Source organism: Balearica regulorum, chromosome 4 (assembly GCF_011004875.1).
Source record: "Balearica regulorum gibbericeps isolate bBalReg1 chromosome 4, bBalReg1.pri, whole genome shotgun sequence".
Taxonomy (NCBI): Eukaryota; Metazoa; Chordata; class Aves; order Gruiformes; family Gruidae; genus Balearica; species Balearica regulorum.
The window spans coordinates 2,960,517-2,976,096 of NC_046187.1; the positions used below are offsets into that span (position 1 = coordinate 2,960,517).

Below are 15,580 nucleotides of genomic sequence, written 5' to 3' on the forward strand. Positions count from 1 at the left end.
ACGCGAGAGGGAAATCACGTGCCCCGAGCGAGGCGCGGCCGCTGCTGCGCTGCGCATGCGTGGTCCGGCGCCGCGGGGCTTTTCTCCCTGCGGGGGCTGCGCGTCGCGCCGGGATTGACGACGGAGCCGTGAGGGAGCAGGAGGAGGAGCTGGGGAGGGGGGGAGGGGCAGGGCTCGTCGCGAGAGGCGGGCAGCGCGGCCCGGTGTCCCCGCGGTGACGTCGCCTGGCGAAGCGCTGCGGGCGCGGCGGCAGGTCAGTGGCGGGCGGCGAGGGGGGGTGGGCAGCCGGGTGAGGCGGCGGTAGGGGCGGCGCAGATAGGGGGCGCTGCCGCCCCCCGTCGTTCGTCCGGGGCCAGGCGCATGCGCCGGGCGCGCCTCGTGCCGCCAGGTGAGGCGGCGGCCGTTGGGCTGAGGGGCCTGCGCGTGCCGGGCCGTTGGTCGGGCCCCTCAGGCGGAGAGCGGGAGCCGTCTGGTCAGGGCAGCGTCGTTCTCCGCCTGTCGTCTTCGGGTAGCGCCACTTGTCCCCCTTAACCGTGCCTTGGCCTCATCTCCAGTGGTCCTCTGCCCCGTGCTCGGCTCCTGGGCATCCTTCCTTCCCGGTGCCCACGTCTGCCGACGCGTGTGGCATTTCCTAGAGGCTTTCTAACTGACCCTGTTCCTCGGTGTCATCCTGGGGCTCTGCTGCCGCAGCCCTTCGAGCCTGACTGGTGACTTAACCTTCGGGTGAAGCGCAGGTCACGGTGCTGGTTGGGGTGGCTTCACACGTGGCCAAGGCCTGACATCTCGTGTTGGAAGAAAAGATCCCATGTTGAGGGGGGGACGTGGGGAGCGGCTGACTTTTGGCTTGGTTTACCTTTTTTTGTGCGTACAAGGGCTATGAGCAATCGCAGCAGCGGTGCTGAACCCTGCAGTGGTCAATGCCCGTGCAGCCGCCAAATGTATGGCGGTTGGCCTTGTTGGCAACTGGGATTTGGCCAGTTGCTATGCTGGCAAAGATGAAATTGGGGCTAGAAAAACGTGTTTCGCATTGTGCGTTACCCCTTTGAAAGGTGAAGAAGACAAGGTTCTCCTACAGTTGTACAGGGCTTCTGTGCCAGGCTGCGCGCAGCTGCTGGTAGGGCAGCAGAATGTCTTGCTCTTGTACCCACCTCTATCTTGCTCCCAAGTACTTAGCCTTGCAGCTTCTCTTCATCAGCTCTGCTGCTTGTTAAGCTCCTTAATGAGTTGGTTTAACCCACTCATCCAGCAAGGAAAGACCAGAAAGTAGCGACTTACTTCACAGGTCACAGCGTTGAACTGGTTTACCAGAGGGTGAGATACTCTGAGGGAGGACTGTGTAGCAAGTAAGATGAGAGAGCTGCCCTGCCCTTTTGGTGTCCGTGAACTGTTGGTTCATATAGCTGAATCCGTGTAATCATAGTGTTGTGCTGCGGGCCCGCGTTTTGTTAAAAACCCACTTTCTGCCTGTCCAGATGACAGAGGAAAGGGTAACCGTGATTGCCTGACACAGTGGGGTCTGCCTTTGGAAAGAGCCTAACACCCATCACTGACTGTCACGTGGAGGCAAAGCCTTTTCTGTTCATGAGCGTGTTGGTTTTGTGACATGTCTTGAATGCCTTAAATGTAGGTTGAAAATGATGTATTATTTTCATTGGTTAAAATGGAGGAAATGCAGGAGGTCCTCTGTTTTTTAGGCCAAGAAGAAAATTGTGCTGGTCTTCATGTAATAATCTGTATCCTTCCTTAGCACAGTTTTTGTGGAGTGAAGTTACAAGGTAGGATGGGAACTTTTAACTGCTGCAGCTCTGCCTGTGTGTATATTGCAGTAAGAATATGCAAGGTGGATTACAGAGTGCTTTTTGGCAAGTAGTTCAAGGTTTGCTGAATACTTGCATTTATTTTGGAGTAAATCTGCAGAAGAGGAAGTGTTGCCATTGACTATAAGGAAATATTTTCGTAGTATAAAAAGTATTTAGAATTATTCTTTTTCCTCCTACCCTCCCCCCTTGTCCTATTTGGCTATTTAAAATGTCCAAAGCAAGCAAGCATTTGCATCAGTGCTCAATATAAAGGAATAAAGGATATTTTATACCTGGAACCCTGTTTCTTCCAGTCTCTGGGTTACACTTCAGTTGGATGATATTTTTCTAGATCTTTATAACAATAGAAGTTGGGTTTGGAACTCGGCTGTGTACAGGTTAGCACTGATGTGTTTAATGTTTGCCTTCTAAAGTATATAAATAAGTTACTGTGGATTTGTGTGGACCTGTATTATTTTAATTTACTTTATCTTTGCTTTGTTTAGAGTTCCCTCCCCCCTGCTTAATTGTCTCTCCTTTTTCTGATTTCAGTCTCACACATAGACACTGTGCTTTTATTTCATTTGAGGAAAGCTAGAGTGATGGCAGCTGGTTTGTTTTAACAGAATGATATTCTGACCCTGCTTTTGCTTTATTCTGACTTTATTTGTCTGTCAGAATAGCGCTTGCAGCTGTGAGCTGGCAGTGTGAGAATTGGCAAGTCAAAAATAACAGGCTTGTATGTCTTTTTATCTTGGCATTGCAGCTTTCGTGGATGAGTTCAGGTTTGCGAAAGTAACCGCAAAAGCAGCGAATACCAAGCAAAAAAGCGGGTGCTATGAGTTATTGACGTGCTTACTTAGAAACAGTATTTTCTTATATCCTGAGTTTTAATCTGGTGTTGTCTCAGGTATGGGTATTACAATACTAAGTGTAAGATTGTATACAGAATCTAATTATAGATTCATAGCTGACATTTGCTCTGGCTCTGTATTCCCAAGCTCCTCCAAAGTAATTTTTCCTCAAAGCTTCATTTCTAAAGCAAGTAGCGCAAAGTGAGGGCTGGGGGGCTGGGTAGCCCAGAATACAGCTTGCAGCTGTTTTTCTTGAAGCTTGAAGGAGAACCTCTCTCCTGGGAAGGAAGTCCCAAGGCTGAGTGACTCAAAATGCACGCAGCACTTAAATGGCTTCTTAAAATAAATCTTGCTGTACGTGAGCTACATTTGTTATATGTCAGAGTGGTCATTTAATACTATTCAGCCGCTAAAAGGATCCCATCATAATGCTTTACCTTTAATGGTGCAACTCGCTATGGCCCTCAGCTAAACAGTACGTTGTTCTGCTGATTATTAATATAAATATCTTGCTGAAGGGCTTGAATGGAGCTTGAACTTCTGTGGGAGTTTTACCTGGCTTATCTTTTCAAGGTGATTGTTGACCTTTCGCTATCTTGAGTGGTCACAGCAGGGAGAGAAACTGATATCCGGCTAAGGAAGCCTGATTTGCACAATAATTTGAAGACCATTTCCATTTTTGTCATCCTGTTGTAGAGGTGGGCTTCCTCTCTGATGACTGTACTCACCTTTCCTTCTTATGTTGCCTTGGCAGAGAGCTGAGAAGTCTTTCATGTGGTGATTGCTACATTAATTACTTTAATTTTTGTGTTAATTTCATTTTCAAAAAGCCATCTGCTTTTGGCAGTATCGCTTTGTTTTGTTCATGTATAATGAGGTACTGTGGTGACTGGCAGTTTTCAGGGAGGACTGACTACCTACAGCAAATTGAAATGGGAACAGCAAAAGGCAACTTGATGCATTAAAAAGTTTTTATATTTTTAAAGGCAAATCTGTATGTTGAAGTCTCTTCCCTCTAGTTAATCCTTAATTTCTAGGAGCCTGATTCTGATGTTCTGACAGAACTTGGTTTGCCATTAAAAATCAGTGAGGGTTGGTGAAAGAGCCCTAACCAGAGAAAGGAAAAATGTCTGTGTAAGTGTAGCACGTAGCGATTGCCACATGGACTTGCAAGTAAGAATGTGTTAGAACATATTCCAAGGCAGGATTGGAAGATTGTGAATTACTGCTCTTTGGTAGGGCCTTGGCAATTGACAGAGAGAGTGGTTTGCGTTTTTGACATTTTAAAAACAAACTTTACTATTCCCTGACCTGCCCTGAATATCAACTAGCTGTCTAAGTATATCTTTATGTTGTATTTATTTATGCTTCTGGTTTAGGGGTCATACCATAAACTTTTGTAGCCAGCGCTTCAGCTGCTGCCTGTGTCAGTGTAACCTGTTTGCAACTGCTGGATTTACAATGTATCCCTGCTGAGCACGATCCCTTGGCCAGCCTTTTCAGAAGTCTTATAATCCAACTCTTTTTTTTTTTTTTTTTTTTTTTTTTTTTCCCCCTCTGCTTCACCTACATAAAAGGGTAATTTCTGAAATGTATAGTGCTCTGGGTTTTTTGTGTGTTCTTTCTAATGGTTTGTACTGGGAGGTATGGGGAGTAGCGAACAAATTATTTCTGTCTGTTTTCAAGTCTAAGAAAATGTGTTTATTGGGAGGCAAATAGCCTGCTTTTTAGATCAAGTTTTTGTAGGTTCTCTTTAGCAAGTAGCTTCCTTTTCTTGTAACAGGGAAGTTATGTATTATTAAACACACTTGATGACCTGCACAAGTGCTTTGAAGAATTGACTATATACATATATATTTTTTAATAGTGCTGCTTTTCTGATACCTCGCCAAATCAGTTGGAACTGTGAATCCCATGACTGCTGCTGAAATTCAAAAGCTGCTGTTAGGAATCTAATGGGGAGGGCAGACTGTTCAGAAGACATTCAGAATTAACACAATAGTACAAATTTTAAATGAAGAGCCTGCAGTTTGGTACCATCTTGCCTCCAGTGAATCTCTGCAGGTGAAGGGCAGTACTGGGTGCCATGGGACACGAGTTCCTGCTTAGTGTTCACCGTAGAGTTATTGTGTGACCCAATTTTCCTCATCTTCTGTATGCTTTGTATTTTTCTACGCTACAAATAACGAATGACACATAGTCTCACAGGGGTTGTGTGAAGCTTTTCATGTAAGATAAAACAAGAATGTTTATGCCTTGAAATAAGAGTATTTTTGTTTTTCTTAAAGGTTATATTTAACTTTCAGTTGACAGAATGACAGGAATGGAGACTGAAACGGCAAGAGACAAAGCCATGGAAGAAGAAAGCACTGAACAGAAAAAGGAGAGAGAGAAAAAGAAGAGGTCAAGGGTTAAACAGGTGCTGGCAGATATAGCGAAACAAGTGGATTTCTGGTTTGGCGATGTTAATCTCCACAAAGACAGATTTCTCCGAGAACAAATAGAAAAGTCCAGAGATGGGTGTAAGTTTATATTCACTACATTTCAGTAAATGCATGTGTTTGACTTTCTTCTTCACTGTATTGCTGGTGACAGTTACGAGTGATTTTGAGGTGCATGTCTACTCCTGGGGAAGACAATAGTTTCATGCTGGAAACCACCTTTAGGATTAGCAGTTAAGGAGGCAGAGCTTGGTCTATTTTTTAGAAATTGTATTTAGTGGTTCTCTTTTCCTTTCCTACCAGCTATCAGTAAAAGGCATCTGCCAGGGTAGAAATGACTGTTTGGCAGACCTGGCTTTCTTTTTTTAGCTTTGTACAATTTTTAGAATAAGCAAACCATCAAAGGACATTTTGCCCTTGGAGGTACAGGACTTGACTTGTAGGGTAGATATACCCAGAAATTAAAATGTCACTGGGATTTGCGGATGGATATGCTTTTTGTGTGTTTTCTGCACAAGTTTGATATGTGAGAAATTGCGTATTTGCATGTGGGGCTACTGTGGGTCTCTTTGCTTTAGACAACTTTTGACGTGGTTGATTTGACTTCAGAGTAGGAAATTGAGCTTCCTTCTGAAACTATTTGCCAGTTTCTGAAGAAATTAATTTGCACATTAGCTGAAGTGACTGGTATGCTTTTGCTTTAAAAATCTGTATGTGTGTGGTAAATAGTCTATCAGTATAATTGTTCAGTTAACTGTGTTATGCCAGGTGGACTAGAAGTGTGCTATGTCTGTAAGAAGAGGTGGTCCTTTTCCATCAAAAGGAAAGAATAGCAGTTTCCAGAAATATTTGTTTATTTTTATTTTCTTACAGAGTCCATGTTTATTAGAAAGGTAAACCATTAGTCCGGTTGCATTAGGTGAGAAGTATAACCTCCTATCTGCTGGGTATAGTCCTCAGTTATATTGAACTTCAGGCCAGCTTTTAAAAAAGCGCCTTCAGAGGGATAAAATTACCCTATGTTTTCTGGAGGTGTTAGAGTTTGGATGTCTTTACCTTTTTTTTTTTTTATTAAGACTTAATACTACATCATCTTCTGTCAAGGTTTTATCGGCATGACTCATTGCAACTGAAGTGGGAGCAGGGGCTCTTTTGTGTTGGGAAGACTGGGTTAAACACTTAATTGAGTACTCCAAGGAGAGGCATGTTTTCAATGCAAATTGTTTTTGTATTGTAAAACTCCATCAGAAAGGGGTTTTTCTTCCTTTCTTTTCAAAGACAATAGTTATCGGTGGGGGAGGTAAAAGAACAAAATTCCTTTGATAAAGGTTAGGACAAAAGAAAATAAGATATATGTTTACTTGAAACTTTAGTTTTGATGGTAAAAAATTTCTGTAAATCCTTGGCAGCACGGTTACATACTGCGCTTATGATTTCTAGATTGTTTTACAAAAATACTAGTGGAGTCTTAATGTGAGATTAGAACACCTAACTGATGCTTCCTAGATTACCCTGACTTCATCATTTGCACTTTTTTTTTATCCCTTAGATGTTGACATATCACTTCTTGTTTCTTTCAACAAAATGAAAAAATTGACTACTGATGGAAAGCTGATAGCTCGAGCAGTTAAAAGTTCGTCTGTTGTAGAGGTATTAAATATTTCACTGTTTTGTATCTGTTGGTGCTGAGGTGATAATGATAGTTGTACTGAAGTAGGCAATAATCTTACAGAAAATGCTTGTTCTCTTTTTGTTACTTTTAGTTGGATTTAGAAGGAACTAGAATCCGAAGACGCCAACCGCTGGGTGAACAACCAAAGGATGTGGATAGTCGTACGGTCTATGTGGTAAGCTTCTACTTGTATATGCCTTGTCTCTGGCAGAGTGCTTTATTTCCAATTGTGGAAATTCCTTTAAACTTTGTTGCTGTTAATTCCTTAGGAGTGCAAAACCCAGTGTGCGTTGTCTATGACAATCTAATTGCATAGTGTTATTTAATGTATTAAGAACGACAAAACCAACATGAGGCAGCCACATATATTTACCAGAACTAGAAGGTAGACTTTCTCAGAGAACATCATGGATGTAGTACAAGAAATGTTTAAATAAAGTATAAAAGCTAATAGAATTTGATTCTTTTTTTTTTTTTTTTCCTCCAAAAGAAAAGGACAGTGTGAGGGACGGAACTTAATGCTAAGGCCTGTAGAGTGGGATTAATATGCATGTTTAATGCAGTAAATATTTTTTGTCTCAGAAATGTATCTGTGCATCAATAGCCTTGTTGACAGAGGGAGGGACTGGAGGTTGCTGGCTACTCTTGTGCAGTGACAATGGCAGGAAAGGGATTAGTTTGGTACACTGATTTCTTGTACCAGCTTAAATAATTTTAAATGTTTGAGCAAAGAGCAGCTTCACATGCTAATGAGAAAAGGTGCACTTTGATTTAGCCACTGCTGCTTTCACTGGGCTTTTCTAGTTAATGTCATTAGAGGAGTAACACTGGTGCCAAGAAAGATTTACAAATCACAGTAATGTAGTCAGAGCTTCAGAATAACTTTATTAGTTTTATCAAACAGGATCTGGCTGAGTTAGCAAGGTAATCGGGGTACCTTATAAAGTACAGTCTGATTACGAAATCTGTTACTGCGAGTGCCTCTGGTCTTGTAACATACAAACATCATTCTTTTAAAGCCAGAGTGTACCTAAATAAGCTAGTCTTATTTTTAGGGGGCTTTAAGAAGAATAAAAATGCTCTTAATAGCACACTGTCCTATGGCTATCTTGATACTGAAATGCTTCATTAATTTAAATGAAAACAGCTTCTGCTGGCGGAAAAACTACGCATCTCAACGTGATATTTTTAGATGTGTCGGAGCGAAACACCTCTTATTGTTGAGCCACTTAAGTGGTAGCATGGAAAGACATCTGATGGTTGAACTGTCACTTCTTGAAAATCCTGTGCAATTTTTCTTTTTCAACAGAATTGAAGCCAGCGTGGAATTCCCTTTGTCTCTATAGAAAGCTTTTCATGGCTAATGTCAATTTAGGTGTATAGCTATAGCTGTTAGCAGCTGAATTACTAATTTCAAGCAGGCACCAAGCTTTTTGTGATGAAGATGCGTAATAATCATGCCCAAAATGCTGCTTTAACAAAAGCCCAGAAAAGGTTATTAGTTTAAGTACAATGTGCCGATCATACTATTTCCCTAACATGATTACAGGGACTGCTTAGAACTTCTCAAGAACTTTGTATCATTTTTTTGAAAAGATATTCCAAATTTAATGAGCTACATAGTCTACATACATGGCTTAAATACATAGCTAAATGGTTTTTAATTTTAAGCTTTTCTGTAAGACCAAGATATGTAACTGATGTGTTTTGTGAGTTACTGAATTCATAGAGAACTTTAATTTAGAGAATGTGTAGCAACCCATTATCTTCTCTTATTGCTACCAAAAAGGGTGATTTCTTTTTAAAGGCTAGTGTATGAGGTATCTGCTTTTTATACTGCAATTACAGAAATTGTAAGCCATGTTAAATGACTGGTATGTAGCAATGGCAGGGAGCAGAAGTAGTCTAAATGTTGGTAAGTTTTGTTTAATTCTGGAGTAGGTGAAAGAAAGTTTTCTGTGTTGGATTAATACAAAGATTACAGTTAAAGCCTCAGCTGTGAGGGACTGTCTCCAGCAGTAGTATGTTTTCTGAATTTATGTAGAAAGACAAAGCTTTGTTTCCGAACTAGGAATCGAGACTTAAAGATGTGCTGCTTCATAGAGTAGTAACTTAATCGCTTTATATTTTTTACAATCTCATTTGATTTGGGGGAAGTTTTCATTAAATTTCTCTGAAATAATCTTATGGTTAGTGAGTTCCTCTTTTTCACATGCTTTAACATAAGCTATGCTTGGACATACAATATTACTTTCCTACTCATCTCCCTGTATTTTTAAAGCTTCAAGTAACTGGCAAAATTTTCAACTTTATACCAAAACCGTAATGAAGTGTTTTTCTCAGGCAGATGAAGTTCATGGAAAAATAGTTTTCTACCTGGATGTGATAAATAATGTTTTCCTACAAGGAAAACCTTTTAGTGCAGTGACTTGCTATGAGAAAAAACAGGTATTGCTGTCTCGCCATTGTTGTTGAGGCATGGATTTGGGAGTAGAGTTTTAAAGTGTTCGGTTGGGTCTATTGAGGAATTGATACGACAGGATTTCTCTTTGATTGGTGAAGGGTAAAAACATTTAGGACCTGAGAAATGATGTCTGCAAGCTGCTAAAATGCCTTTCTATTTAAGGAGTTTAAGGAAATAAAAATCAGACAGTTTTATTATCCAAGAAGCCGGCTAAAATTTTCTGCTGCATCTGATCAACTAGGCTCTAAGTGCTAACCGCTAAGCTTTAAAAGGTCAGCTACTGGCAGGAATTTATCAGTTTGAGTAGTGACTTTTTACTGACCCACAAAAATTCTTTCTGTGATACCTGGATTACCCTCAACAACAACAAAAAATCCTTGTGCTCTGTAGTGGATAGTTTCAGACAATGCAGAATTATGTTTGCTTGGAGGTCTTAAATTTGCAAATATTTCATGTTGCAAAGATACAGCTGCAGGTGATCTCTTGGTATGTGTCACAGGAAGAAGATAAACATCTAAATTAAATATATAATGTATTTGTTAGAGGTATATGAACGATTAGGGATCCGGTTTCAGATTACTGTTTTTACTACCTGAATACTATGACCTCTCAGCAAGGATACGGAAATAACAAGTTTCTCTACGTTGTCACATCAATATATTTTGTTGTGCAACTTTTTAATTAGAAGAGGTAGTTAACCATGTGACACAACGGTAATACAGTAGTGGGGAAAATAGTTTTTTCCGTTTTTCTCTATTTTTTTTTTTTCCCAGGAGCTGCTTCCCAAAAACGTCAATCACAGTTGGATTGAGCGGGTGTTTGGAAAGTGTGGTAACGTAGTTTACGTCAGTATACCCCGGTATAAAAGTACTGGCGATCCAAAGGGATTTGCCTTCGTTGAATTTGAAACTAAAGAGCAAGCAGAGAAAGCTATTGAGGTGAGTAATGGTGCCTCTGGTCTGCTAACATTCTTCCTGATACGGATGGTGTGGTCTTCACTAGCTCACCTACTGAATCTTAGAGAAATTCCTAAAATACCATAATTTAAAAACTTAACTTAGCAGGAGTTTTGTTCCTGTCTCCTACCCCCAAACCTCAAATCAATTCCACAATTGTTTAAAAGTGTAATTCTGTTAATAACCTGGAGACTTAGTAGAAGCATAGTGGGTATTTTTTTGGAGTAATTTAGTTGGCCGCTCTTGGCATCTTTTTTGGAAATAGAAATCTCTGTGTAAGAGTACAGTGGCTATTAAATTTAATCAGACAAGCATGGTCGTACCTAATGTTCTGTATTTGAATGTGAGAATGTGATTTGACAGTTGAAAAACATTTTATGTTTCAATGTCATAATTATGATTATTGTGAAATAAAATTGATGTGAAATCAAGCAAGCTCTGCACTTAAAAAGCAGACCCCAACAACAACAGCAAACTCATGTAAAACCACACCACTGAAAGAGCTATCTATACCTCTGTGTATATATCATATACTGCTGGTTTTAACTTGGATGGAGATTCTTTAAGAAAGAAAATGTACTAAAAAACCTACTAAAAATAATAATGGTTTGTGAATGTTCTTTTTTTTTTTTTAAGTTTTTGAATAATCCACCAGAAGAAGCGCCACGGAAACCTGGGATTTTCCCCAAAACAGTAAAGAATAAGCCTGTTCCTGCACTGAATACAAGTAACAGCAGTGTAGTAGGTAAGTGTTACTAAGTTATTGGGATCAAGAAACAAACCGGTTTGTGCCTCAACTTCTGAAGAAAGCATTTTGAACCGCTGTGTTATTGTGGTCTGACCTCATGTTTCTTAAAAACTTTATAAAAACAAAAATGCGTGTTGCTGTGTAGCCGATGTAGGCTTAAGAATGAAATTGAAAAACTAAAATACAGTAAATTTCTGCCTTTTTGTTTTCCTGCTCGGTAAGGAACTTAATTTCTTTTTTCCTCTGTTGCCAGCTGCCACCATTAGTCATTGTTAAGCTGGCAGAGCTGCTTTCAGACTGTACCGTAATCATTATCGAAGCGTGTAGCATTAGCAAAAGACAAATTTGACACAGATTGATTTAGAAATATTTAGTATTGAAGGGAAAGTTACAGACATAACAGCACAATTATACATAAACGTTAGTGCTGTTCAGATGAGTTTGTAATCATCTGACTTGTGAGCAAACCTTGTGGTATTCTTCTCTCTGCTGAAACTCTGTGAGAGAACTATGAAAACAGTGGATTTTTGAGTGTCTTCCTTTTTGGACCAGAAGCAGTCTATAGCGGAATGAATGTTTTACAGCGTATTTACAATTCCACTTTACGTGATTCCTAATTACTCGTAAAAAGCTGGAGGATATTGCCGAGAAATGAATCTTGAATTCACAGTTGAGCATGTTTCCAATAAATACTATCTACTATAACTCACAAAGCAGCATCACAGGATTACTTTGCAACTTTGATCACAGAAACATTTTTCCTCATTTCTGATGAAGTGATACAATTTCCCAGACTTGACATGTCTTCCAACCTTTTCCATAAGCATGATGAGTCATATGTTGTATTCCTCACTACTGGCACTAATTCTTTGTTGCACCAGGACCTATTAGGGCTGTTAGGACCAAACAAAAACCACAGCAAAGACGTGCTTTTTAAACCATGCTTTAAATCCTCCGAAGATACTCTCTACTGCTTCATACTGCATCCTGCCTATTAGAACTTTGAAGCAAGTAGACAGTATTGAAAATAAAAAGATTTTTTTTTTTCAGATTGGTTAATATCCTTTAATTTAGTAGGCAAATAGTTGTTCATTATACAAGTAGTGTGATATGTTCATTGCGCTGAGCGTCTCACTTTATTCTTACAATACAAATTGGTAGTCTTTTTTTTTGGCCTAAAAGGAAGAAGGTGTCCCTTGTCAAAGACAAGTAAGGGATGACGTAAGAAAATGTCCATTTGTTAAGGAGAAGCAAAGAAGTTTAGCTCTTTGCTTTTTAATTTGAGAGCAAATGCTTCGGGAATCCTGGAGTCAAGCTGCCCTTGAGGTCTTTCTCACTTTGGCAGACTGAGAGTCTTATCTGTGTGGTTTTTTTTTTCTCTTTTGCTTAAATGCCTACGAAGAACTTTGGGACCATGTATTGCATCTGTCCTGTAGTCAGAGATGGCAGAGACAGGGGTTTTATTTAACATCCCAGATGTTAAATAAATAGTTCATAAATGATCATGACATACGATATCGTGGTTGTTTACTTAGGTCAGTTAATCTAATCTTGTTTTTAATCATTGGCAGTTTTAAATATTGTATTTTTAATATAGAAGAGAAGAAAAAGAAGAAAAAAAAGAAATCCAAACTCAAGAAAGAGAGCAGTGTACAAGCAGCTGTAGAGACAAAGGAATCAAATGCAAACACTACAACAGAGCAAGTACCCAAGTCGAAAAGACACAGGACTTCATCAGAGTGTTCAGAAATGGAGGGGACGGAGACTCACAGACAGCCCTCAAAGAGAGAGAAAAGAAAATGGGACAGAACAGAAAGCTCAGAGGTACCTTGGGAAAGCAGGCCGGGGAAGAGAAAAAGAACCAGCTCTGGAGATGGTGAGACATCGACTCCAAAAGTCAAGAAAACCGTTCAAAAGGATGAAGTTTGTCCTGTAAAAGAAGAAACAAGTGAAGCTCCGAAAGATTCCAACGGTAAAGTTTCTTGCATCTCTTTTTAGTGTCTTCGTGATTTATACTCGTGAATGAAATCAAATGGCAGATGTATCTCTTGCAGATGACAAATGGTAGGCTTAGTAACGAGAGGAAAATCTAGATAAGGAGAAAAGCTCGAGTTAAAGAAACTGTGTTCTTTGCATTAGAAATCTTATTTGTAGTGGCCTAAGTTAAGTAAATAGGAATCTTGGTATACTAGAGGGTCACAAGTAAGTGCGGAAAGGGGGGTTGCAAAGAAAGCAACGAGAAATGTAACAAGTGTAATACAAATGCATTATCGGTGAACTGACTTTTGGAGGCTAATAGGTTTATTACTGAATGTCTGTCTTTGAAAGACTGAAAACTTAACTGGTAAAAGGTTGTTCTGCTTGGGTCAGTAGGTGAAAAATGGTTGATACGGTGGAGGCATAACAAGGTCAGTTTAGGAATATGTGGTGTTGCTTGCAGTTAAATTTAAACCTGGTGATGAGTCATTCCAAGGAGATAAGCTGCATGGAGGATAGGAAAGAACTTTCAACACTGAAGCGGGTAAATCTCATCAGAAGTAAAAATAGTTCACAAAGAAGTTAATATCAATAGACCTTCGCTGGAGTAAAGTATGCATTAAACAGCCTAGGCAGATGGCGACGGTATAGGAATCTAGATAAGATTAAAATAGAAAAGAAAAAGCTGATGATCCCAGTTTCTTACAGGAGATAAAAAGGCAATCGAAGGATTAAAAGCTGCATTGAAATCACATTTGGGTTGACGAGAATCCACGACTGGAGGCTAAACTCAGGTTGTAGGCTCTGATTTTTGTGAAAGGAATCAAAGAACCAGTGTTCATTAAACTATTGAGGACAATACTGTCCCATTCTAGGGAAATATATACCTGTATCTTTAAGTGTCTGTCAATGTTAGAACTAAACATTTTTCTTTTGGACTTTCTAATTAATGTAGATGTTTCTGCAGAAGAAGACAAAGACAAAAAAGACACATCCCTTTCAAAATCTAAAAGGAAACATAAGAAAAAACACAAAGAAAGACACAAAATGGGTGAAGAAGTCATTCCACTCAGAGTACTTTCCAAGTAGGTTATGAAACATGGTGGATGGGGAGGCATTTATTGGTGAATTGCTTCGTAGCCTTTTGTAGCATGAGTGTTCCATTTTCCATGGTTTCACGGAAACAATTTAATATTTTTTCTCAGTACTAGGTAGTTGTGGGCAAAGGAGATTTCAATAAATAAAGCCGATTGTTAGCTAAATTAATCCTAGCTTGTTCCGTTTGATGGATAAATCAAATCCCAGTCCTGGATTAATTAGGCATAGGCTGGGGTTGGCTCAGCTTTTTATGTAATCAATTTTGCATTTAGTTTATCTTGGATTTAGTTTATTTTTGTTGTAACTGCAGAACCCAGTAGTGATGGTCTTTTGGCCTAATGGTAGCCAATTTTTTTTTCTTTTTTTAAAACCTTGGGCATTTGGAACATTGTTCTATTAGTCATGTTACTTGAAAGTGTTTTCCTGGAGTATGCAGGGTGTTCTTTGAATATTCTCAGTCACAAGTTTTGCGTACTTTATTGAATTTTTATAGCTAATACAGTGATTTCACAAAGTTTCCAACCTTTGGAATATATTTTCAGACTATTTAAATCTTGGTATGTCTAACAGTCCATCACCATTGCTAAAGTGCAATTCCAATTTTTATACAACAGAGTTGCATATTAGCAACGGTATTAGCCTGTAGCTGAAACGATTCAGAGTTTTCACTTAATTACTGCTGTGTAGAGTTCTGCAATAATTCCGCCTCTAACAGTAACTGCAAATCCATCAATTTACACCTGGTTTCTCAGTCCTGCCACTCCAGAAGCTTCACAAAAATATTTGTGCCTCTAACCGTTGGGCTTTTAGGAGTCACCACAACTAAAACATGGAAGCACTTACTTTTCAGGCATCCAGCAAGTACCTCCATGTTAAAGTAGAGGGGGTCCTTGCCATCTTGTGCCATATATACCGTGATGCGAAGTTTTGCTTTGCTTTTAACACAGAGACCGCGTGCGCAGTGCAAACGCAGCTTAGTTGTTTCAGGATCCGATTTCTTAGGTGGAGGGGCAAGTGTTTTCAGTTGAGAAAAGGATTCACCATCACTAAAACATGGAAGCACTTACTATTCAGGAACAAAGCAAGTACATCCACATTTAAGTTGTGGGGGTCCTTAAGTGGAGGCTAAATAATAAAAAAACCTGAAAAGCATGGTGTATATATACGTAGTTCCGCTAATGCAATAAATGGGCATCTTTTGAGCTGTAGCCAATTTCTAGAAATGCATTCAAGAACATGAGGATCCACCGCCACTGAAACATGGAAGCACTTACTTTTTTAGGCAGCAGGTACCTCCATGTTAAAGCGAAGGGAGTCCTTTAAAATTCAAAAATTGCTTCAAATTTTTTAAGTACAGGCCACTGAAAAATTGTCTTGTTCAGCAACACTTATACTTTTAGTTCTTCTTGGAGAAACGTGCCGTAATCTGCTTACAGCCAAAACCCTTCATTTTTCTTCTCCCGGATCTAAAAATCTTGCGACTGAAGCGTAGACAAAAAAAAAAAAAAATCCTGGATGGTATTTCAGTATTGCGATCAGGATTCACCTCTACTAAAACATGGAAGCACTTA

The 15,580-nt window shown here is 39.7% G+C and overlaps 1 protein-coding gene across 4 annotated transcripts in view; it reads left to right on the top strand.

The window, feature by feature from the left end:
- LARP7 (La ribonucleoprotein 7, transcriptional regulator) overlaps positions 1–15,580 on the top strand; it is a 62,808-nt gene that overhangs the window by 32,829 nt on the left and 14,399 nt on the right. Inside the window, exons 1-8 of one of the 4 annotated variants that reach the window (XM_075750972.1) lie at positions 2–128; positions 4,960–5,175; positions 6,644–6,744; positions 6,858–6,941; positions 10,004–10,168; positions 10,823–10,931; positions 12,532–12,906; positions 13,867–13,996. In XM_075750972.1, coding sequence (XP_075607087.1) covers positions 4,968–5,175; positions 6,644–6,744; positions 6,858–6,941; positions 10,004–10,168; positions 10,823–10,931; positions 12,532–12,906; positions 13,867–13,996 — 1,172 coding nt within the window. In that variant the 5' untranslated portion in view covers positions 2–128; positions 4,960–4,967. Of the gene's footprint in view, position 1; positions 254–383; positions 509–4,959; positions 5,176–6,643; positions 6,745–6,857; positions 6,942–10,003; positions 10,169–10,822; positions 10,932–12,531; positions 12,907–13,866; positions 13,997–15,580 lie in introns of those variants that run through there. The other 3 variants (XM_075750970.1, XM_075750973.1, XM_075750971.1) reach the window with 3 other exon arrangements.